Raw genomic sequence first — 26,156 nt, 5'->3', positions numbered from 1 at the left:
GAGTCCTATACCTTCCTTTTTCTACACCATTCCGTTGGGGTGTACCAGTGCGGTTAGTTGGAATTGAATCCCTACTTGATAAGTGACTCCTAAATTCTCCCAAGAGGTACTTGCCACTATGTTCTAACCATAGTGACTTTTACTTTAACATTTCTCCGCATCAGCCTTGTACTATTTGAACTAATCAAAGTACTTAGTCTTGCGGTACATTAAGTAAATTTATTTGTATCTTGAATAGTTGTCTATAAAATAGACGAAATATTCAATACTACCTCTTGTCTGGATAGTCATAGGATCACACAAATCAGAATAAACCAATTTCAATATATCTTTGACTCCATACCCCTTAAACTTAAAAGCTTCTTGGTTATTTTTTCTTCCAAGTAAGACTCACAGGTTGGAAAGATTTCCACTACCAATGAACCCAAAAGTTCATCAGCTACCAATGAATCCTACTCAAGTTAATATAACCTAGCCTTAGATGCCAAAGATATTAATGGTTCATTTCCGAAGGTTGCTTTCTCTTAAAATTAGAAGATGTGTTGCTAATTTCCATTTGTTGCATCGTGGGAGTTATTGGATTTATAAATTGCCAACCAACGTACCAGAACAGATAACTTCCCTCTTTTTCTTAATAACAACTTTGTTATTAAAAGAGGCAGAATATCAAGTTCTTTGAATAGTTTAGAAACTGAAAACTAGTTCTTTCTAAACTTGGTGCGTAAAGACAATTACTCAAAAATCCATGTTTTATTCTTATCAAAAGATAAACATCTCCTACTGCAACAGCTACCATTTTTACAGTAGTGCCCATGTGAACGGTGTTTTAATTTTCATTTAGTTGCCGGATTTCCTGGAACCCTGCAATAAATTGCGGACATGATTGATGACATCTGTATCTACACTCCAGGTTCTGGTAGATAACACCACTAAACATGTTTCAACTAATGAATTAAATACACCTATATTGTTCTTAGTTCTAAGAAGACAGTCTACCTTAATGTCCAAGTCCTATTTCCAATCATTATAATTGGGACTACTAAGTCTTTTCTATAGTATACCAACTAGGGGATTGACAAACATTTTAAATCCTAAGAATCACAAAAATATTTGGTCAAGATCAATTCTTTAAAATCCCCATGAATTTTGTATGCCACGATAGTGTGGACGTATAGAAAATCAAAGAGGAGATTTTATCCATTAATTTTATTATCTCGTCAACTTTACTTTATGACGAATAAAATTAATAGTTGATCTGTCTTTGATCAAATATTTGGTCAAAACTTTTTGAATTTAAAATAAAATATTGATTCCTCAAAAAATATTATTTAAATTCACCAACACCTCAAACACCGTGAATTTTGCATGCCACGTTAGTGTGGACGTATACAAATTCAACATTTGTAAAAGGAGGGTTTTACCCATTAACTATCTTGTCAACGTATCTTTATGACAAATAAAATTATCTCAAACACCGTTAATTTTGTATGCCACGTTAGTGTATACAAAATCAATCATTTGTAAGAGGGGTTTTAACCCTTTAATTTTATTATCTTGTCAACCTAGTTTTATGACAAATTAATAGTTGGTTTCATTTGGTCACACAAATAATAGCAGTGACTCCGATGGGGAGGATACTATTAGATGTGTCTAAGTGTATACCATTACTTGACACTAAGTCCATTAATAAGATTATGCCCCTTCCGTTGGGGAAGATCACACACTCTTAATTAACTTCCTATAGTCATCCAAAAATGGAAGTCTGTTCTAGTGATCCACAAACAAGCTCATCCGTTATGGAGGAAGACACTCAGAGCCAACGCGCAAGCTTGTTTACATCACTTACAAACCAGTAATGGAGACCATGGGATTTATTTAAAAAACCCTCTCCCACTTAGTTATTTATAAATGAGGAATTTTAACTATGCTAGCCTACTAGTCATGTATACTAACATGCACACATAGCACAATATAAAAGCAATAAATAGAAAATCTAATTTTCAACTATTATGGCTTTTATCTCTAGTTGTCCTCCGTGTGTTGTCATCCCAAGCTGCTGCCAGATTTGGCCACCGCTACCTCCTAGTTCCGCTGCGCCTCTGGTCCTTAGAAGGTTCCACGCTTTGCAAGATTCGATCCGCGACATAAATAGAATTTTACATTTTGATCCTATATTCCATAAAAGGAATGTACATGTATCTAGATCAAAAATAAAATCCTAATAAAATTAAATACAGCTCCTGCTGTATTTTAATACAATCATGCACACACAGATAAATGCCCTTGACATGTCCAAGGGTCCAATCACACACATAATAACTAAAAGCCATAATAGTTGGATCCTGCATCCACAAAGTTAGCACATCCTACTATTAACCTGCCTAAATTATGTATGACATGTGCATAATTAAACTAATACCAAATACACAGAGGCAAAACCCTAGCTCTGATACCAATTGTTGGTTGCTACTTGAAAAACCTAGAGGTTCCACTGTACAAAAATTTTGTACAAAGGTCTGAACCTTTTCCTAGCTACCATGTGTTCTTTTAAATTAAATTTTGGATCGCCTGCGAAACTTAACACGTTTGATCCAAAACTTAATCTATTTGTTCTTTTAGGTTTTGACTTGGATCTCCTGCGGAACTTAACACGTTCGACCCAAGTCACCTTAAGTTATTAATTCCATTAAATATTAATTTCCATAATTGGTTCCCAGTACTGACGTGGCGAGGCACATGACTTTCTTGGATATGAGAGCAACCACCACCGACTAGACAAAACCTTTTATAGAAAGCTAATATTTAATTTCCTAAAATAACTTTAGGTTAACCGAAAAGAACAATCAAATCACAAGGGAAAGAAAAACAAAAGAACACTATATCGAAAACAAATTCGAAACTCTAGAATCATATGCCTCTTGTATTTAGTATTATTTTCAAAAATAACTAGTATGATGCGGAAACAAAAATTACTAGTTATACCTTTTAGAAAGACCTCTTGATCTTCTACCGTATTCCTCTTCTAACCTCGGACGTTGTGTGGGCAACGATCTTCCGAGATGAGAACCACCAAGCACCTTCTTCTTCCTTACAAGTTTCGGCCATCAAAACTTCTCCTATGATGAAGAGGTTCGGCCACCACCACCATGCTCCAAGGGATGCTAGAAAAGAAGCTTCTTTTCTCTCCTTCTTCTCCTTCTTAGATCCGGCCACCAAAGATATCTCCACCATGAGAAGGTTTCGGCCACACAAAGGAGAGGAGAGGAAAGAAAGGGTCGGCCACACCCAAGGAGAAAAGAGAGGAAAAATAGAATAGAGTCGTTCACTTTGAAGTCTCCTCTACCCCCTCTTTTATAATCCTTGGTTTTGGCAAATAAGGAAAATTTAATAAAAACTTTCTTAATTCTTTTGCCATTGAAAAGGAAAATTTATTTAATTAAAATAATTTTCTCTTTTCAAATTATAATGGCCGGCCACTCTTCTCCCCAAAACAAGGAGAGTTTTAATTAAAACAAAAATTAAAACTTCCTAATTTGTTTCTAGAAATTTATAAAAATTTCTCCAATAATTTTAATCCCTTCATGATTGGTTAATAAAAAGAAATTTTATAAACTAAAATCTTTCTTTTAAACATGTGGATAATTTCCAAAAAGGAAAGTTATCTCTAAAAATTAAAATCTCCTTTCAATCCACAAATAAAGAAAGATATTAAATCTTTTCTTAATCTTTTGTAGAAACTAATAAAAGAGAATTTTTAATTTTCAAACTTTCTTTTAAATCATGAATATAATTAAAAGGAAAGTTTTTACCAAAATTAAAATCAACCTTTTAATCTACAAATAAGGAAAGAGATTTTAACTCTTCTCTTAATCTTTTGTAGAATCTTATAAAAGGAAGGATTTAAATTTTTAAACTCTCTTTTAAATTATATTATCCACATAAGAAAATTTTTAAAATTAAAATTCCTTTTTATTTTAATAGGGACGACCACATGAATTCACCCATGAACATACCCATGGCCGGCCCTAGCTTGGTCTCCAAGCTAGCTTGGCCGGCCCCTATAGGATGGGTAAGAAGGTGGGTATAGGTGGGTATAGTACTCTATAATTAAGAGGCTACGATAGGGACCAAGAGGAGGAATTGGTTTTGGTCTCCCGATAAAATTAAGCATCCCGTGCTCGCCCCGAACACACAACTTAATTTTATCAATAATAATTCATTCCACTAGAGAACTATTATTGAACTACACCAATCCCAAATTACATTTTGGGCTCCTTCTTATCATGAGTGTGTTAGTCTCCCTGTGTTTAAGATAACAAATGTCCACTAATTAAGTAAGTTACTGACAACTCACTTAATTAATATCTAGCTCCAAGAGTAGTACCACTCAACTTCATCGTCATGTCGGACTAAGTCCACCTGCAGGGTTTAACATGACAATCCTTATGAGCTCCTCTTGGGGACATTCTCAACCTAGATCGCTAGGACACAGTTTCCTTCTATAATCAACAACACACACTATAAGTGATATCATTTCCCAACTTATCGGGCTTATTGATTCATCGAACTAAATCTCACCCATTGATAAATTAAAGAAATAAATATCAAATATATGTGCTTGTTATTATATTAGGATTAAGAGCACACACTTCCATAATAACTGAGGTCTTTGTTTCTTTATAAAGTCAGTATAAAAGAAACGACCTCTAATGGTCCTACTCAATACACTCTAAGTGTACTAGTGTAATTATATAGTTAAGATAAACTAATACCTAATTACACTACGACCTTCCAATGGTTTGTTCCTTTCCATTATGGTCGTGAGCTACTGTTTATAATTTATAAGGGATTGATAATATGATCCTCTGTGTGTGACACCACACACCATGTTATCTACAATATAAATTAATTGAACAATTACATTTATCATAAATGTAAATATTTGACCAATGTGATTCTTATTTCTAGATAAATGTTTATACCAAAAGCTAGGCTTTTAGTATACACTCTAACAGTCTTGATGTCAATGCAACTACGAACCAATTGTTGGCCCTTCAGAAACATAAGGATGATTCTGTACTTGCAAGTTATATCATGCTAGCTGCTGACTCCTGAACTACAGAAATAACATGAGCATTGGATACTTATGATATTGTTTATTATCTTCGTGAGCTATTTGATGTGCAATCTAAATTCAAAAAGTTCGGGATCTCTAAGCTCCTCTTTTGCTCAAAGATGTAGGAGGGTTCATCTGTAGTACAATATGTACTAAAGATGAATGGCTACATAGAACATTTAGCATCACTCAATTTTACAATGGATCATGAGTTAAGTATTGACTTAATTCTACAGAGTTTATCAAAAAGTCATTCACAATTTTTGATGAACTATCGGATGAACAATTTGGAATCGACCATTCTCGAGATGATTAATATGCTTAAGACTGTAGAGCCTTCTGTTAAAGGTGAACAGAAAACTGTAATGTTAGTAGACTCCTCCAAGAAAGGTTCTAAGAGGAAACCAAAATATCATGCTAAGGGGAAGAGTAAAAAGGCCAAGACAGTAGAACCGGCACAAAAGGGCTCAAGCTATCGTTGTGGTAAGATGAGACACTGGTGAAGAAACTGCAACATCTATCTTGAGTCCGTGAAGAAGAATAAGGCATTTGATGCCCCATCCTCTTCAGGTATTTTCATTATTGATTGTCATACTTGTTGGTCCCTTGGAGGTCGGTAAGAGAGGAGGAGTGAATTGTCCAGCACAAACAAACTCAACCCTTTCTCGACTTATAACTTAATTAAGAACACTTGTAATAAAGTTTAAGAAACTAATTAAATAGACAAAGAAACAAGGAGAATTACTTGGTTTGCAATCAGAAGATTGCTAATCCAAGGAAAATGAAGTGCACTTTATGAAGATGTCTTTCGGGCGGAGTAGCTTCTTACAACGTTAACAGTTCACAATTAATAATAGAACAGAAAGAAAGGAATTACAAGTTGCTATCTCAACTACTGAAATTATGGCTATATTTATAGCTCTGTTCCGGGCGCCTGGAGTGGGATAGAATTTTATCCCCGACACGTTGGTCAACATACATGTCGATCTTGATAAAATTTGAGTTTCGAGCGCCCGGAATAGATCCGAGCTACCGAACCACCAAAGTCAACATGGTTGACTTTTTTCAGCCTAGGCCCTCTGCTCCGATTTTGCTCGCCTCGGTCCAAGTCTTCCGCTCCGACTCCGCTCACTTGGGTGATTTCGGCTATCGGAATAGGGCTCACCCGAACTCAATTTCTGACCTTCTTCTCGAGCAAACTTCTACTTCAGCTTCTCATCCCTCGAATGTTGCATACGTTCTTCTCATCTATCGGTGTACTCTTCCACGACATCTCGTCCCTTGGACGTATCGAGCCTCTCGGCTCTATCCCGTGCCGTCCTTCTCGCTTGCCGCATCTTCCGCTTGACTTCCTGTGCTCCTAAGTTCCTGCACACTTAAATACAGGGATCAAACCAAAACAGGACTTAACCTAACTTGGTTGATCATACCAAAATAACCTTGGAGTTCCAACAATCTCTCACTTTTTTGATATGAGCAATCCAAGTTAAGTTAGGGTAAAACAATCATAAAGTAAAGATAATAAAATTGTGATACCAAGTAAGTAAAGTTGCAATTATGCAATAATAAAAAAAATTATAATTTAAATTTGAACTACCTCCCCTTAGACTTAATCTTCCCTTCCCTTCTCCCCCTTTGATCACAAAAAAAAACTGGGGTACTCAATAAAATCTAAGGGTAAGCAAAATAAGTTTTAAATGAAATTTACAATTAAAAAATTTCTAAGTGAAATTTGCAGGTCAAGTAAATATATTTTAATAAATGATAAACTATTGACAAAAATTGAAAGCATTTAAATATTTTATGCTTATCAGTTTGTCAATTAAATATTCAATTCAGAAATTGACTTCCAGGCTGTGGAGAGACATTAGACTTTCTTGGTTATTGGTATAACGACCACCCTTCTTACTACTACTACTCTCTAAGGATGACCGTTACTTAACTACTAACTCTACTTAACCGGTATTATTAAAAATCACATGGAAACCCTACCGAAAAATTCCGGCAGAGTCTCCCTTGTACCGGTGACCATAATCATTAATACATAACATAATATACACAGCCACAGGCGGCTGGAACACATATCAAACACACAAAAAGAATAACATCACCACGCAGTTTAATGAAATCAAATCAGGCAAGTAATGAATAGCGGAAACAAAATAAAAACATACAATTAACTAACAGCGGAAGACTAAATGACTCATCTAATACATTCTTAATAAATGACAATCTTAATAAATTCTTAAACTAAATCCCAAGGCTTCCATAGTCCTGGCATCACACACCATCCGCGCCACCTTGTCGCCTTCCTTCCTATATCTTTTCCTTTCCTGTATCTGCAGTAAGAGGAAGTGTAGTCTATAAGCAAAATTTGCTTAGTAAGCGCTATCTAACTCACAAAATCACGAATGTGCATGTATACGAAAAGAACTAAAAACTATATGCTCTAAAAAGAAATAAAGCATAAACATAACTGCTCATGTCAAACTAATAGCAAAGAAAAGCTAAGGAATCTACTCATGTAGTTCTACTAGTTAATCATGCTGCTCATCTAATAGGTAAACATGAAAACTACTCATCTACTAGATAAACATGGTAGAATAAAGAACTAAATTTACTGATTTTTAGAACTATATGAAACTTATTTCATTTGTTCTAACTTAATCTTTAATACTTTATGTTTATGTAAAACTCGTTTTACTTGTTCAAAAAACTTATACTTATAATACTTCAAAATAATAATCAACTTCTTCTTGGGCCCAGGCATAGTACCATCTTATGCGCTTTCCCTAATAGGTTGGGGTGGCGAGGCCGAGCCGTTACTACTAGGTTATCTAAACCTAGGGACGACTATGGGAGCCCAGCCCAAGGACAGAGAGTCCAACACAGTGTCACTGATAAAAGTAAAATACTTGTTATCTTTTAATACTTCTATATAATGCCTCGGCATTTTCTTTAGCACCTTGTGTGCCAAAATCCCTAAAGTCTTGACTTTGGGATTTACTTAAGGCCTTGGCCCTTTTCTTTCTTTTCTTAATCTTTCTTATACTTTTCTTATAAAAGAATGCTTCTTACAAAACTGAAATGTTTAAACAAATTCTAACATTGCAATGCTTAAACAAAATCTGCATACAAGTTTAAACATAAATTTGCATATTAAGCTTAACTAAAATCTGCATATTAAGCTTATCTAAAATCTGCATACTAAGCTTAACAAAATCTGCATACTAACTCAACAAATTCTGCATACTAGCTTAACAAAATCTGCATACTAAGCTTATCTAAGGTCTGCATACTAAGCTTATCAAAAATCTGCATCTTAAGCTTAACTCATAGCAAACAAAACTGGAAAATAAATCTGCATATTCAAGAACAATAACTCAATAAATCTACACATCCTAAATTATTTCCAACTAAGCAAAGCAATAAGAAAGATTACTGCTGCTAATAAAAGAGAATAATCCTTATACAAATTAGATATGAAGAACAAACCTAATAACCTTCTCTGACAAAGTACTCGAACAGAAAACATACAGGAAATAGAATCACTTGCTCATTATCCTTAAGTTACCATTCCAAACTCGGAGAACAAGGAAAATTCAAACAACTACTAACCTTCTCGATACAAAGGAATAGACAATCATGCAAAGATAGGGCTACATAGCTCCAACATTCTAACTTCCAAAAAGAATTAGAAATCAAGCGATAACCTATAGAACACTCATGGCAGAAATCTTCAAAGACAAAACTCCTTACAGCATGCTTCAACAATCAAGAAGAACAAGCATAATCTTTACAGCATGATTCGAAATCAAGAAAAACAAGTCCGAAAACTACTCCTACTACATGCTTCAGAAATCTAACTCACGCCAATAAGCATAAAACCAAAATCCTTAAACCACGGCAGCAAGGAAAGAAAATCTCGGAGCAATCCTACTGCAGGTGAGTAGCAACTTACCTCTTGTTCTAGGACTTACAGCCAAAGAAGGTGGCTTCTAATACTTCTAGGGCTTGCGGAGGACTCAAGCTCTCGGCAACTCCTTCACCTCCACTTGTTCTCCTCGATAAGGTGATCACGATGGTGAAGAAATCTTCGGAGAACGCCCTCGCCGGCCGCCGGAACGCGAGCGTGAGAGAGGAGGGGAAATTTTGGTTTCGGCTAAAACCTAAGTTCTCCTTTTAATACTCCCATATTTCTGTTAACTAGTACTACTTAAATATATTTCAATATAGATTTAGTTAAGAAAAGTTCGGCTGGTCTTTTGGTGGGCTGCGTTCTGCTTAAGGCCCGGCGCATTGGTTCAAATCCTGGCTGCAACCTATTATTTCTTGCTATTAACTTCTATTACTTAAATAAAATTCTTCCTTTACTTAATCAAGTAACAATTGCTAGCCCAGTTGGTTAGCCGGCTTTTAACCGAATCAAAGGTTTAGGCTTCGATTCTTCCACCGTGCACTTTTTATTCCAATTTATTTTAAACGTTCCAACTATAGCTTAAATATATTTCACTTCCATATATAATTAACAAAACGTTTGTAGACCAGTTGGTTGGCTGAGTCTGTTAAAATCTGGTTCGGTTTCGAGCTCTTGGGTTCAAAACCAAGCTTTAACACTTTTATATATATATTTTTTTAAACTTCTTTCTCTTGGTAAAAATACCAAACAAACTTCAAAAATTACGTAAAAATACTCTAAAAATTTCTAAAAATCTCTAGAATTTTCTATAGCATTTCTAGATTTTAATAAGGTCTTTTGGGACTCCAAATCATGAAATTTGGGGTGTTACAATTGGATCATCAACCACTTCTAGATAAAGTCTTTTAATGAATTCAAATATTTAATCTTTTATCTAAAAGCCCTAATTCTAATTTCACTTTTAATTTAGATAAGTTTTTGGAACCCAATATATGTTTCTTCCTACAGGGTTAATCAAGTATTTTCTAGGGATATAAGATTTTGCTACTTTTCTGATTTGACCTTTGTGAAATCTATAGTACCAATTTAATCCTTTATAGTTTCTAACATTTAAAGAAGAAACATTTGAATATGTAGATTTTTTTTTAAGTTTTCTATTTGTCCCTTTAATTTAGCATTTTCAAGTCTTACTTTTTCAAAATCTTCTATTAGACATGATTTTACCAAAATTCTTTTTATTTCTAAGTTTTTATTTTTTTTTAATTTATTATTTTTATTTTTTAACTTGCACCTTGATTTTTCCATAGATTTAATACCAAAATAGAGTTGATCGGGAGGTAAGAGGCATACCTCACTTACCATATCAGACTTAAAGCCTGATTCTCCCCCAGCTTCACTGCATTCATTAGAAGTCGCTCCCCTTTCATCGATACTGGCTTTTGAGGTACTTTGCTCTTCATGGCTTACCATTAGTGCTAGTTCGGTATATTCTTTTATTTCTGACTCAGATGATGAACTGTCGTCCCAAGTAGCCTTTAGAGTCTTGTACTTGTTTTACTTGGGCATCTTGTCTTTTTCCTTGAGTTCTGGGCAACCCTCTTTTATGTGTCCTTCCTTTTGACACTAGTAGCATCGAACCCTTTTTCTATTTATTAGATTTTTCCTGTTCTATATTTCTTTAAATTTGCTAGATCTAAAGAATTTTCTGAATTTCCTTACCATGTAAGCTTCTTGATTTTCTTCTGAGTCCGACACAGGTTCATCCTTCTTGGTTGCATTTAGCGCCAGAGTCTGGCTTGACTCTTTTGTTGTACCTGCACATCTGGTTTCATATAATTCTAAAGTAGAAAAAAATTCCTCTAGGGTACTTACCTCCAGGTCTCTTGAGATGTAGTAGGCGTCGATTATCGAGATCCATTCTGGAGTCCTGGGAAAGGCATTGAGTCCGTAGCATACCGAGTCCCAGTTAGTTACCGTTTCATCGAGGTTTTCGAGTCTGGTGATTAGTTCTTTTACCTTCACGTGTAGGTCAGCTACTTTCTCACCTCGTTCCAGACAGATATTCGTTAGTTTGTTATGAAGTATGTCTCGTCTTATAAGCTTTGCTTCGGATGCACCTTCGTGGAGTTCCAGGAATTTTTCCCATAGTTCTTTGGCCGACGAGTAGCTCCTGATGCGATCGAGTTCTTAAGGCGGTAATACACTCAGCAAGTGATATTCTGCTCTGTTATTTGCTATGGAATCATTTTGTTCTTTCTTCATCCAAAGACTCTCCTCCTTCTCCTCTTCGTTTTGATTCATAGGAACTACAAAACCATACTTGATTATTAAATGAATATCAAAGTCAGTTTTTAGAAATGCCTCCATTCAGCGTTTTCAATGTGTGAATTCTCCCTCGAATTTTGGTGAAACGATGCTTGGTTCGGTCATTGGTTTCTTTGCTTCGGTCGGCGGTTAGTCCTTCTAAAGTGTCCTGGCTCTGATACCACTTGTTGGTCCCTTGGAGGCTGGTAAGAGGGGAGGGGTGAATTGTCTTGCACAAACAAACTCAACCCTTTCTCAACTTATAACTTAATTAAGAACACTTGTAATAAAAGTTAAGAGACTAATTAAATAGACAAAGATACAAGGAGAATTACTTGGTTTGCAATCAGAAGATTGCTAATCCAAGGAAAATGAAGCGCACTTTATGAAGATCTCCTTCGGATGGAGTAGTCTCTTACAACGTTAACAGCTCACAATTAATAGTAGAATAGAAAGAAAGGAGTTACAAGTTGTTATCTGAACTACTGAAATTAGGGCTATATTTATAGCTATGTTCCAAGCGTCTGGAAGGGTTCCGGACGCTTGGAGTGGGATAGAATTCTATCCCCAACGCGTCGGTCAACCTACAAGTAGAAATAAAATTTTCACGAAAAAGTAAAATTAATTTAAGCAGTAATAAATTATTTTCTATAGAAAGACATATTATCTTTAAAAAATACTTAAAAATAGTTTCTAAGTTTGAAAAATCTAAAAACTTTTCTGAGGAGCATAGATCTCCTGGGCCACTTTTTTGTGGTCCAGAAGATGTGCCACTCGTATTTACGGTCGGATCATGGCCGCGATCAGGTCGCAAATGGTTGCAATCTCTTCCTAGGTTCACCGTCCCCACCAGGTTATAATTTTTGTTCGGAGTGGGTAGTCGGAGGCCGTCCGGAGGCCTCCGGTGATGGATAAGTGGCCAGGTTATTGGGCGTGAGTGAGGGTGTCCTCCGGGCAGCCTCCGACCACCCACTCCGAACAAAAACTGAAACCTGATGGGGACGGTGAACTCAGGAAGGGATCGCAACCATTTGCGGCCGGATCGCGGATCGCGGCCACGATCCGGCCGTAAATACGAGTGGCACATCCCTTGGACCACAAACAGTGGTTCAGGAGATCCTGCCTCTTTTCTGAGAATGTAATAGAGCAAGTATCTTTTCAAAAAAAATAAATTTTCAAAAATTAAATGTTTGAAATTTTTAATATTAAAAATTTATATTTTATAAAAAATTCATAGAAAATTCAATAACAATAAAAAAAATTTAATTTTTTTTCTTTTGATAGATAACATGATAAGTATTCACAAAAAAATAAAGTTTACAAAAATAACTCTACAAAATATTTTTGAATTAAAAAAATAATTTTTGTTAAAATATTCATAAGAAATAATTCAACATTCAAAAATTTTTTGAAAAATTTTCTACAAATAAGTGATGGAATCCTTGTTCTCGAAAAAATTAAGATCAAATTAATTTCAAATAGTAATTATATGAAACACTTTATTTAGTCAATTCTAAATAAAAAATATATATATTAAATCAAATTAAAAGTTAGGCATGTATAAGAATCTAATCTAACCATGATTTTACAACCTAATATAGGTTTCTTCCTACTGAGTTAATAAAAAACTTTCTAGGAATATATTTTTATAATAATTTTCTAATTTCACCCTTATGATATCTAAAATACTAATTTAGTCCTTAATTTGAAATAGCAATATTTGAACATGCAGAATTTTTCAAATTTTCTATTTGTTCTTTTAATTTTTAATTTTCTATTTTTATATTGTCGAAATCTTCTAGTTGACACAATTTTACTAAAATTGTTTTTAGTTCTTTGTTTTCTTTTAATAGTCTTTTATTATCATTTTCTAGTTGACATAAATTTTTAGATAATATTTTGATAAATTTATATAACTGGTCAGGAGGTAGAGACCGTACTTGACTTACCTTATTGATTTCGTCATTTGAAGCTTCCCCTATAGTACTGCTTCCTTCTGAAGTTACTCTCCCTTCATTGATGCTCTCGATGCTCATTTTGGATGAGCTTGCTTCATATTCTTCTTGGTGACTTGCCATTAGTGCAAGTCCAGTGTGGGCTTCGATCTCCAACTCTGATGATGTTTCGTTACACATCGCCTTTAGATTTCTGTGCTTTGTCTGGGTCAGCTTTTTGTCTTTCTCCTTGTTCTTTAGTTTTGGACAGTTATATTTGATGTACTCTTCCTCATTGTAGTGATAGCACCTCACTTTCCTTTTTCTTCTTTTAGTTTGCACTTGATTGAATTTATTAGTTCTAACAAACTTTTAAAACTTTCTTACCATAAACGTGCTTCGTCATTGTCAAGAGATGTTTCGAAATCTGGTTTGGCCATTTTTTTTCCCTTTAAAGCAATATTCTGTTTTGACTCCTTTAAATATGCACATCTAGACTCATGAATTTCAAAAGTAGAAAATAGTTCTTCTAAATTACTTACTTCTAAGTCTCTAGAGATGTAATATACATCTACTAGAGTTGACCATTCAAGAGTTCTAGGAAAAGCGTTAGACACATACCTTAGTAAATCTCGATTGGTTACGTTTTCTCCGAGATTCGTGAGTTCGGTGATTAGCTCCTTTAGCTTAGGGTGGAGTTAAGGAAATGTTTTACCTTCCTTTAGTCGTAGATTCATCTGTTGATTCCGAAGTAGATCTCTTCTTATGAGCTTGGCTTCGGAGGATCTTTCATGAAGCTGTAGGAATTTTTCCCAGAGATCTTTTGCAGATTCGTAGACTCCGATTCTGTTTACCTTTTGAGGTGGCAAAATGCTTAGCAGATGAAATTCTATTTTCCGTTGGCCACGAACTTGGCTTGTTCTTTCTTGTCCAGCTTTCTTCTTTCTTTAACTTACCGTTGTTGTCTGTAGGTACTGCAAAACTATTTTTTAAAATAAGCAATAATCTAAATCAATTTTAAAATGTACCTCTATTTTCTTCTTCCAGTGTGTGAAGTCTCTCTCGAACTTCGGTGGATGGATGCTTGTTCCGGCCATCATCTTTTGTGCATTGATCGATGGTTAGTTCTTCTAAAGTGGTTGAAGTCTGATACTAATTGTTGATCCGTTACAGCTGGCAAGAGGGGGTGAATTGCCCTTCACAATTAAAACAATGAATACCTTTCTCAAACAGTCAGACTTAACACAATTACACACTTAATGAAAAGGGAATAATGAAATTAAAATAAGTACGAGACACACCAATTTTTTACTTGGTTGGCAATCAGAAGATTGCTGCTCCAAGGAAGATAAGCTCACTATGAAGATCTCCTTCTCAAACAAAACGTCAGAAGAGGAGAAGCCTTGTACACGAAAATAAAACTAGGAAATTAAAGACTGAATAAATTTCAAAGTACAGGGTGTGTTGTTCGAAATGGAGAAGACCAAAGCTTTATTTATAGCCCACTGGTCGAAAATGACCGTTTACTGATGTGGCACAGTCCGAGCTCTCAGACCCTCTTTGGGCGCCCCCAGCATAGCAACTCTTATGTTCTCACAAACGACTACGTAACAGGTGCGGGATAAAATTTTATCCCTCTCCGGGCGCCCGAACCCTTGCTGATTTGATCCACAAAGCTGAAGAGGTTAAGGCGCCCCAACTGGACCAAAGTGGTCCCAATACAACAAAAACATTAAAAGACAACGGTTAAAAACCGTTGTCGTAGCCCTTTAAAACCGTTGTAATTGGCAGTGTTGTTAAAAGTGGCGGGCTACGACAACGGTTTTAAACCGTTGTCTTTGATTGAAAAGGCAACAGTTTTGCAACGGTTTTAAACCATTGTCTTTGAATGAAAAGATAACGGTTTAAAATTGTTGTTAATTAGAGCATTTTTCTGCAAGTTACAATTGTTTTTGGGGCTACGACAACGACTTTTAACCGTTGTCTTTGAGGGTGATAAACAATAATAATGATTTTAAACTGTTGTCTTTTAAATTATTATCTTTTAATACCAATATATCATATTTCAATTTAAATATATAATAAAGAATCATAATCAAGAAAGAATATTCCCACATCAATATCATTCAAAATGTTAGTTATACAAGAATTACAATCACAAAAGAAGAAACATATCTCATGTTCAAATAAAATTTATCCCAATACAAATAAATAAATAAACTCTATTTACAACTAATGAACAATATCCAAAAGACTAGAAACTTTTAATGGTGGTTCATGCCATGTAGGGAAAAGGTCACCCTGTTTGTGTCCTCTCTGGCAAACTCCCACACTTCCATTATCAATTTCCTCATTGGTATCGTGGCTTTGCCATTATGATCCTTGGTAGACTTCTTCATGCTTTCTGATTGTGGTGTTGCGTTTGGCGGCAAGCAAATGTCGATCTGAATACTGCTACCTTTCTTTCTGTTCATTGTAGTTCTACATGTAAGAAAACAACATCGATAGCACAGGTATAGAAGAAAATTTAAAAAATAAAAGTCTATCTATATATCTTACCTAAAGAATAGGGTGATTGTTGATGTATATGAAGCTAGCTCTTTGTTGGTGCTAAAATGAGTGAATGGAGAGATCGACATCAGAGAGCATTTAAAGAGAATTGGTAGATGAGATCATGGTAGTGCATCATTATTCTATTGATTGACAACAGTTCAAGGGAAAATCTAACATGTAAATATAGTTATATAAAGAAGCTATTGTAAAACTTACTTGAGTCAAATTGCTAACTTGGATATTGAACCTTTGAATGACTGCAATAATGTTCCTCTTTGGCACTGTAGTTTCTTCAATAAGGCTACTTGTTATATATCTATTTAAATACATACTTTAAAATTTAAACAATGTTAAATAAGGTCCAATGCATTGCAAACCAAAAATTATAACAAGTATGAGGTTAAAAAAAACATTGAACAACAGACATAAATCTTAAATGTGTTTCATATGCTAAATAAACTCCATCAAGAAGCTACTACTTGATTAAAGGATAAAGTTTCTAGTCTTAGTGAAAGTGCAGGCTCAACTTGCAACTTAAATCAACTTATTCAAGCAATAGCGGATACAACTTAATCAAGGGCTTCGTGTAATTCCCACTAGTGGGTGATTCTTAATCAACAATTATTATCTCAAAGGAGGGATAAGGGATTCTCGGATAAATCCGTTGTAGCATTGCAAAAACTAAGCTCTGATAGGTCTTGTTTCACCATCAAGTTTCTGGAAACAAAATAAAACCATTAGTGTATTTAAGAAAACAAAGATTTCTAATCTACTTATCTGTCAAGCACCCAAGAGGTATGACCGTATGAGCTTCATCAAGACTAATAATCTATGAATAAAGTCAATAGGAGATGAAGGACTAAGATTAAGGGCACTTTCAAAGAAAAACAATTATAATGTCAAGCAGAGGGAAAAATATAGAATTAAGTATTCAAATTATATAGTAGCCCAGCACAAGTGACACAATTGACTTCTTCCGAGACAATTAAGATATTAACAGACTTATTTTACACTCATTTCTATCTCAAGAATGTTCCATTAAGAGGTAAAAAGCTAAACTAGATGCAAACTAACCTTTCCATTCGACATTGCAAGTATTTCTTCGATCCGCTCGATCTCTACGACCAGAAAATTGAGAAGGCAATTAGAAATAATCATAAGAAATCTGATACATAACGGAGGATAAAGGAATCTGACAATGTTTACTCGCATTGGAAGAATAAATTATATCATTGGATTATAGCACCAGAAAAACATGCTAATTACATCAATTTTCAATCTCTAAAGTCAACACAAGGATGTGCTTACCAACCTGGAACCACATGTATCAATTCAAAATTAAATTATGAAAAATAAAATAAATGGGGACAAAATTGATATATGCCAAATATGATCCAATTGATTTAAATTATGTTCTCGGTATCAATTAACCGGATGAGTAAATTGATTATAATCCATTGATATATCATAAGTAGTGATATTTTTTGATATGTTTTAACGATTGATATTAAATTCCTATTATCCAAATAAGTAAAACATAAGTTTTTAAACTAAAGTGTAGTAGGAAAAAAAACATATTGCAAAAGCTCTAGGAAAGTGTCTACTTTAGAACTTGTATATGAATAGAGAGGCATGAGATCACAAATGAAAGGACAGCAGTCAGTTCTATCTCATTTACTTGTGTAGTGCCTGGCCATAATTGAATTATCATGAAAACCTCCAGATCATTCAAAAAGTACACAAGATAAACAAGTCTTACCAACCACATCATTACATAAAATGGAGCTTTTGCCATAAAATGGTGCATGCAGAGTCAATTTACATCATGAAGGGAGATAAACATCATTAATTAGCATCCTGTAAATCCACTACTAAAAGGAGATGTTTGATGTTTTTCCCATGAGTGGGACAAGTGAAACAGGAGAACAACAAAGAATGCACATAGCATATGGTAAGGAACAAAGAACCTGAACATCACTTCCTACCACCACCTCTTAACAAGACACTCAACAAGTAGAACTACCACATCATGGGGATTGATCCACCAGCAGCCACAATCTGCTGCTCCAGCTACCATACAAAATTTTAGTATAAGATTCATGGCATTACCAAGAATACCTCCAACCAAAGCTACATGATCATTACCTTAAATAAAGTTTCCAACTTGTTCTTCACCAGAAAATACTCCTGCTTAAGTTGCTGGAGACATGTGAGGCATCTACACAAACAAATTTTTTGACAACAAGTCACTAGATGATTCAAATTGAGTGACTATGAAGACAAACTAACCCTTCGTGGTCCATTTCCTCGCAATAATTGCGGAAGGCCATGCAGACATTTTTTAACCCTTTGGGCACCAATGCTGCAAGGTGAAGGAAAAAAAGGGATTTTGAATCAGTTGCAAGTATCATCTTGTTAGTAGCTAGTTTCCATGAGCAAAAGCCAAATCTTGAGGATCTAAAGCATATCTGCTTTAAAAATGAACAAGGGGAAGAAAACAAAGAACGAAAACCTGGCACTACTGCCTTTGAACTGGTGAACATGGGCATCCACTTTCTTAAAGTCCACAACCTGCTGATCTCTTGAAAAAGTGTGCAAAATCCAGAAGGGTAAATCCAAAGACCGAGCCATATGTAATGAATGGAACAAGAGTAGGGTTTCGAAGCAGATCACTCACAGGGTCCTGATCTTCTTCGTACCTCATGGAAGAGCGGAGATGTGAAGTCAAGATATCTCCTTTGTAGGTTAGTCCGCCTGTTATTTTGCCCTCGCTGTCACCCTGCGATCGCTCTTCCCGGCGGCTGCTGCTCATGCACGGCTCCGGTGAGCGAGAGATTGTGAGAAAAGAGGGACGGAAATGCTTAGGGATCGAGAAGGTAAAGGGGGAGAATGCGGCGGCAAAAATTGGCGAAGGGGAAAAAAATGGCGAAGAAAAAAAACACCGGTATTCAATATCCACTTAATAGACAACGGTTTTCAAAACCATTGTTGTAATTCCAAAAAAGCGCACAAAGACAACAGTATTCAAAAACTGTTGTCGTAGCCTTTAAAAATCGTTGTCGTAGCTCCAAAAAAACATAAATAGACAACGATTTTTAGAAACCGTTGTCGTAGGCCAAAAAAAACTGCAAAAAGACAACGATTTTTGTTAAAACCGTTGTTAAAAGGTAAAACAACAACGATTTGACATAAAACCGTTGTCGTTTCAGTGTTGTTAAATGAGGATTTTGTTGTAGTGTCCGGGTGCCCGAAGTAGCTCCGGGCGCTCGGACTCTGGGCGCTCGGAATCACTCCAGGTGCCTAGACTAGACTTTCTGTCCGGGCTTCTGTTGTGGCTCCACTCTCTTGGGTGATTTTGGCCATCCAGAATATGGCTCACCTGAACCCAATTTCTGGCATTCTCCTGGAGGAAGCTTCCGCTTTAGCTTCTTCTTCCTCAAAAATGTCGCGTGCTTCCTTCTCTTCCGCCAGCATACTCTTCCGCAACACCTCATCCCTCAGACACATCAAGTCTGTCAACTCTCTCCCGTGCCATCCTTCTCGTCTGTTGTGTCTTTCGCTCAGATTTCCTGTGTTCCTAAGTTTCTGCACACTTAGATACAAGGATCAAAACACAACATAACCTAACTTGACTTAGTTGATCATATCAAAACTATCACGGGGTACTTACGATAAACACTCTTTTAGTTGAGATTTATTAATTTTAAAAATCTAGATAAATTATTAAAATTTTAAAGTATAAAATAAATTTAATAATTATTTTTTTCTAGAGTAAACAAACTCGTTTAATATGGAGTTGAGGGTGCTATAAGTTATTTATTAAAATCCCAAGCCCAAATGGGAGAAGATTAGAAATTTAGACTAGCTTATCTCCATAAACGGTCTAATTAACAAATCTTCCGGGGGTGTATTCAATCAAGAGATTGAATGACTTTCATTGACTTTTTTTAATGATAGACTTTTGTGGAGTTGATAGATTTTTATTGACTTTTATAGAGTCTTATATAGTTGTGAAAAGAATTCCATGAAGTTTTATAGACTTTTTTGCAAGATTTTTACAAGCATTTGTAAATTTCACGGAAACTTGTGGATTTAAGGGAGTGTATTCAATCTTGGAAAAGCGTAGGCGGTCATGATCTCGTACGATATTTATTTTCAAACAAAACTTAAAATACCTAATTAAATTTATTTTTTAATAAAATAATAAATAGCATACTTGTCCATAAAAAACTTTTTAAACTTTTTATACTTTTATCTTGTTTTGGTTAAAAATAAAGAGAAGATAACGTCTCAATTTAAAAAAAAAACTTTAATAATATAATTTTAAATCCAACAATATTATAATAATTTTAAATATTTTTATTTATAATTTTGATTCAAATTAACTTTAAATGTTGATCAACTCTTTAATTTGGTCAAACTTTTAATAAAATGTTAAATTGATTAGTAATAAAATTAATAATAATATTATTAATTTTATTAGTAGTAATATTATTAAAATAAATAAATAAAAAAATATAAAATTTATTTAAGAATTTTTAAATTTTAATAAATTTTATAAAATATTTTTAGGTAAAATTTCATTAAACTTTATTAAATTATCTATTAATTAACTTGAGAATTAATTTCATTTATTAATATATATTTTATATTAAAACCTACTTTCTCATGTTTCTCTTCCCTCCACGCACAGCGCCACCGTCTAAATTGACTTTGACTTCAACCTGCTCGCAAGTAGTCGATGGAAGCATCACCGGATACCTCAAACAATTTTTCTATTTGTTTTCCTCCTTTCCGGCGCATCGCAGGCTTCATCGGATGACACTCATTGTTTCCCATCACTAGTAATCAGAGAAAAAATCTCCGCCTGCAGCCCCCCGCCATGATTCATTGCTGGAGAAAAGGCTGCAAGCGGCTGCTGTTCCGTTCCAGTTGTTATGATCCATTATTTTACCGTTATAACATTGAAGAACAACATTTCAGAGGACTCTCAGCTTCGCCTGAAATGCATGTTGAGAAGTTGATGCAGGTCAACGAGAAGTTGAACAATGACAGGGCCTTTAAGATCAAAGAAATAATCAAAATAGAGGAGTGGGAAGAGAAATGACTTATTTGTAAAAAATTAAAGCGATTTGAGGTCTATAGAAATCTCAAGGATGAGGAGAAGACTTTTTATTTTATTTTTAAAATTGTACCAAGTATTTTGGAGAGCTCTTATTAGTTAAAATTTATATCCAAGGATTTCTAAAAGAATCCATGAAAATCTATTGAAACTTTGGATACCAAAAGATTTTCATAGAGTTTTAAAAAGTCAAGTTTGAATATCACATGACTTTTTAAAACTCTATAAAAATCTAATTTGGATACCACTAGATTTCTATAAAATTTATAAATAAGTCTAGATTGAATACACCTAGACTTTTAAAATCTACAAAAGTCATTCAAAGAAATTAAAAGTCCAACATTAGATACACCCCCCTTCATTTGTCAGACCTTGGAGAGGATCCATCGTTTCCTCTCACTCACTCACTCCCTTAATTAACACCTCAAAATTAATTTCAGGTAAGGGCATTCATATCAATTTATTTATAATATTTCTAAAATTTAAAATAAATCATCCATTTTATTAAATTTAGACAATTAATTTTTACTGCACACTACATCAATTACTATAAAATTTCCATTGTCTTTTATTTTTTTATTATTTTCTTCTCTTTCTTCTATTTTTTTTATTTTTTCTCTCTCCCAGTATAATATTCACTTTTCATTGGCCAATAAATTTTTTAAAATATTTTTTATATAAAATGTAAAATTTAAGGTAAATTCTGTATTGGGGAAGTTGGCGTGGATGCTCAATAGAATTTGATTCAATTAAAATAATTAAACAAATTAATTTAAAATTTTGATTCAATCTATTCAAAAGTTTATTTTTTTAATATTGATTATTTTATTAAAATAGGTTGGTTATGAATTTTAAAATTCAATTAAACTAATTTTTTATTAAATAAAAAAATATTGAGAATTTTAATTTTTTTTATTGAACTGATGAATTTTTTTTATTAAAAAGTTTTAATATTTTTTAAAAATTTAAAAATTAGTTAATTCAATTATCAACAAAATTAATAGATTTTTATCGATTCTATTTATCAATTTTATATCAATTTATTTTTAAGTACACATACCATTTCAAGTTGGCTTATTCTTTTGGATAAGAGAATACATTTGGGATAAAAGTAAATTTTGATATTGTACGATTGGTTAACCATTGCCTTTTAAAACTTAAAATAGAAACACTTACCTATGGATGACAAAAAGGTCTCCAAGTTTATCTTCATGAATGAAATATTAATTTGGTATTGGATGGTTGTACAAGGACAGCACAAATTTATGGTGTCTACCGTAGATAATCTACAAAAGTGCTTCTGTAATTTATCCTGAATATCGATAAAAAACTTCTATAGAATTGAATTAGTCATCTTTGAAATTAGTTGGATCGTAAAAATTAGACATCTGTGTTATAAAAAAAAAAAAAAATAGAAGCACTATAAATTATAATTATAAGTCATGATAAACCTTCTCTTTAGAACTTTTTAGTGAGAGGCATAAGCATTCAAGGCTGCATTTGGTAGGGTATAATCTACCGTGTAATGTAATCCAGATTACATTATAAGGCTGATTATTTTGTTTGGTTTCATTTTTAACTTGTAATGTAATGTAATCTGGATTACAAAATGTAATAAAGTTTTGTAATCTAGATTACAAAATAAACACATTGTAATCCGATTACATTACAAGGTCACATTTTAACAAAAATTTGAATGTCAAATATACCCCTAGTCTGTTGCCACCCATCTTCGCCCGCCGCCTCTGCCACCGCCCACCGCCACCCGCCGGCGACCGCGAATGGCGGCCGCTAGTGACGGCCGGTGACTAGCGGCCGCCGACGACGGCGGTCGGCGGCGACCGGCAGCGGCAGGCGACAGCCGACGGCCGATGACGACGGCTGGCGACAACCGGCGACAACGGCTGATGACGACGGCTGGCAACGACCGGCGATGGCGATCGATGATGGCGGCCGACGACGATCGGCGACGGCGGCAGCTGGCGACCGATGGAGGCCTGCGATCAGCGGCAGCGACCATCGCAAGCTTCAACAGAGATGTAGCGTCCACCAGTAGAGGTCGTAGGATATTTTTATCTTTTTATAATAATACGAATTACATTCTTATAAAAATAATGGATACCAAACAAAAGAATGTAATCACCTTTTTAATCAAAGATTACATGCATTTCATTACCAAACGTAGTAATGTAATCAAGATTACATTACATTACATTACAAATTTAATTGCATTACAAGCTTAATTACATTACGCTCAACCAAACGTAACTGCCAACTTGAGTATTGAATAAGTTGAGCTCTCATAGCTTCCGTTTATAGAATAAGGATTTCTTTTGACAGGAATTATTATTATTATTATTATTAAAATTAATTAATTGTTAATTGATTGTTTAGTATGTGTTCCCAATCATTGAAATTTTCAATAACCTTATTTTATTTATTTATTTCCAATGATTAAGTATAATTGATTAAGTATAGTCCTACGAGCAGGGGCGGAGCCAGAACCAGATATTGGGGGGGCCAATAACAAACATGAGAAAGATAAATCTATTAAAATTTAGAACGTCTCTCTTGCATATCACGAAAATCATCTACAAGTGAATCTATACTAAACTTTTTAGCAATTTGCTTCTCAATATACACTAGCAAACAATCATTAAGAAATTCGTCTTCCATCTTATTACGAAGCCTAGTCTTGACTATATTCATAGCAGAAAAAGATCGCTCTGTGGTAGCCGTAGAAACTGGAAGTGTGAGAATAAGTGTTAAGACTCTAAACACAAGTGGATAGACTTCTGACTTTCTAGTTTTCACCAACCATTGGCATAAATCAGAAATAGTTGTCAATGTTCTAAAATCAGGAAGTTGTCGCACATGATCAAAATGCTCAAATTGATTTCTTAATTGTAGCATCTCATATTCTGCAAAATCTTTGGGGTAAAACTTTTGTACCAATCTGCAAATATCATCAATTCTGAATGAAATGCGCATCTCCCTTGGATCTAATGCCGAGCTAAGAATAATCAACTCCACTGTGTTGTCATTAAATTTGCTGTTCAATTCTTGCAATTGAGAATCTATCACTACATTAAAAATATCAACTCTGTAATGATGATCTACTGTAATTTCATCTTGTTGATGGCGAGCCCTTCCTCTTCTTGCAATATATTGAGCATTGAAATCCGGTATAGGTATACTAAGTGCTTGACAGAAAGATTTCACATCCGCAACCAATTCATCCCATCCATCATCTCTCAATTTTTGAATGAGCAACTTAGTAGATGAAACAAGATGCATTGCATTCAAAATATCTTGAGACTGAAGTTGCAAAGCTTGACAGAGCAAATTAGAAATCTCCAAAATCTTCCTCATTAGATGCAAAATAAAAACAAATTCAAAAGAAGTTAGCACCTCATAAGCTGCATCAGCATCTCCACGTTGAGCGGGTGTAGTTCCATCATCAATGATATTCAATAAAACTTCACATGTTGCACTAAACATCTTTATCAAACTAGATATAGATTTCAAATGAGAACTCCAACGAGTATCACCTGCCCTTTGTAAAGAACCAATTTGATTAAGTCCTTTCCCACTTTCAAGCTCATTAATATTAAGTAAATGAGCAATATTTGAGGCATGAGTGACTTTTAATTGATCATTACGCTTAGATGAGGCACTAACGACATTGATAATAGAGCTTAACTTGGTAAAAATATGACGGACTGGGATAACTTCCTTCGACGCAGCAACTAGTGTCAATTGCAAACGATGTGCAAAACAATGAACATAGTAAGCATAAGGACATTCACCTAAAATTAAAGCTTGCAATCCATTCCATTCACCACGCATGTTGCTTGCACCATTATAACCTTGCCCTCGAATATTTTGAACATCAAGAGTATGATAAGATAGGACAAAAAAGATACATTCTTTCAATGTTGATGCTATGGTGTCTTTAATATGAACAACTCCAAAGAAGCCTCTTGCACATAGCCATCTTTGTCAACAAATCTCAAGACAATTGACATTTGCTCCTTTTTAGATTCATCTCGAGCTTCATCAACCATGATACAGAATTTTGCATCACCAATTTCTTCTCGAATGACATTCTTGACTTTAGCGACCAAGACTTACAAAATTTGTTTTTGTGTTGTTGGTAATGTATATGATGCATTTCGTGGAGCTTTATTCAAAACTTCTTCTACTTTGTCATTGTAAGAGACTATGAAACTCAATAGTTCTAAAAAATTTCCACGATTGTTTGATATAATGGACTCATCATGATCTCTGAAAGAACATCCTTGAAATACAAGCCATCTAGTCACCTCAATTGAAGCTTTCAAACGAAGTTTATTTTCAGCAACTTCTTGAGATGTGAACTTCTCAAAACTTTGTACAATATGTATTTGTTGGTTCATGAGATCTTCACATGCTTTCTCAGCATTTGCATTTCGATGAGGTGAAGTGAGATCTTTTCCAATATGTGCCAAAAATGTATAATTTTTCCCATCTCTTACCTTCTTCCATGAATGAAACCTATTAATAGTAAATGCATCTAATCCAGAAGGTCTATCTTGAGTATGGAATAGATAATATGGTAAGCAAAATGCAGCATCTGCAGTAGGAGAATATTCCAACCAAGATGGGAATAACTTAAACCACGATACCTGAAAACTGCGAGGATGTTTTTTTCTAGACTTTGGATACTTTGAAAGCATATATTGATATGGACCAACTTTAATATAAGCTCTTCTAACTTCATCACGCTTTTCAATGGGGTACTCCCATATATGTGGTCGCAATCCTGGATCACGCTCTAATGATTGAATATCAAATCTCTCATTGATTTCAACTCTTAAAGATTTAGCAGGACGACTTTCAAAATTCAAATGATCAATATTTGTAGTTGGATTTGATTGAGAAGCTCGAATTTCATCATTCTTTCTTTTGAAGAATGCATCAATTGTTTGTGACATTTTCATCTACAAAAAAGATTTACCCAAGTTTGAATAATAATCTATAAACCTTTAATTCAATCAATAATTTATTAAAAACAACAAATAATATGAGAATTAATTTGCCCATATTAGAAATCCAAAAATAAAGCTAACTGGAAATCAAAAAGAGAGTGAAATAGACAAAATTAATGTCAAATCTAAACAATAAATTTCACACACAAATATTTTCTACCTATTCTCAAGACTTCAA

The 26,156-nt window shown here is 34.4% G+C and overlaps 1 protein-coding gene and 1 pseudogene across 1 annotated transcript; both read right to left on the bottom strand.

The window, feature by feature from the left end:
• Window positions 1–17,762: 17,762 nt before the first annotated feature.
• On the bottom strand, window positions 17,763–21,335 carry LOC121990843 (annotated as a pseudogene).
• Window positions 21,336–23,498: 2,163 nt separating this feature from the next.
• LOC121990842 lies at window positions 23,499–25,930 on the bottom strand. Its single transcript, XM_042544904.1, has 2 exons — window positions 25,083–25,930; window positions 23,499–24,930 (listed from the first exon to the last, which is right to left on the bottom strand). Exons 1-2 carry the CDS (start codon window positions 25,928–25,930, stop codon window positions 23,499–23,501), a joined length of 2,280 nt encoding a protein of 759 aa, XP_042400838.1.
• Window positions 25,931–26,156: the final 226 nt, after the last annotated feature.

Source organism: Zingiber officinale, chromosome 6B (assembly GCF_018446385.1).
Source record: "Zingiber officinale cultivar Zhangliang chromosome 6B, Zo_v1.1, whole genome shotgun sequence".
In the NCBI taxonomy this organism is placed as follows: domain Eukaryota; kingdom Viridiplantae; phylum Streptophyta; class Magnoliopsida; order Zingiberales; family Zingiberaceae; genus Zingiber; species Zingiber officinale.
Note: the sequence above shows the minus strand (reverse complement) of the source record. Positions and strands in the feature narration are given on the sequence as shown.

Bases quoted from the DNA above. Each gene is read 5' to 3' on its own strand.
- LOC121990842 (XM_042544904.1), bottom strand. From the start codon at position 25,930: ATGAAAATGTCACAAACAATTGATGCATTCTTCAAAAGAAAGAATGAT. The intron at 24,931-25,082 runs GTAAGTCTTGGT...GCTATGTGCAAG, and splicing joins ACAACACAAAAACAAATTTT to AGGCTTCTTTGGAGTTGTTC.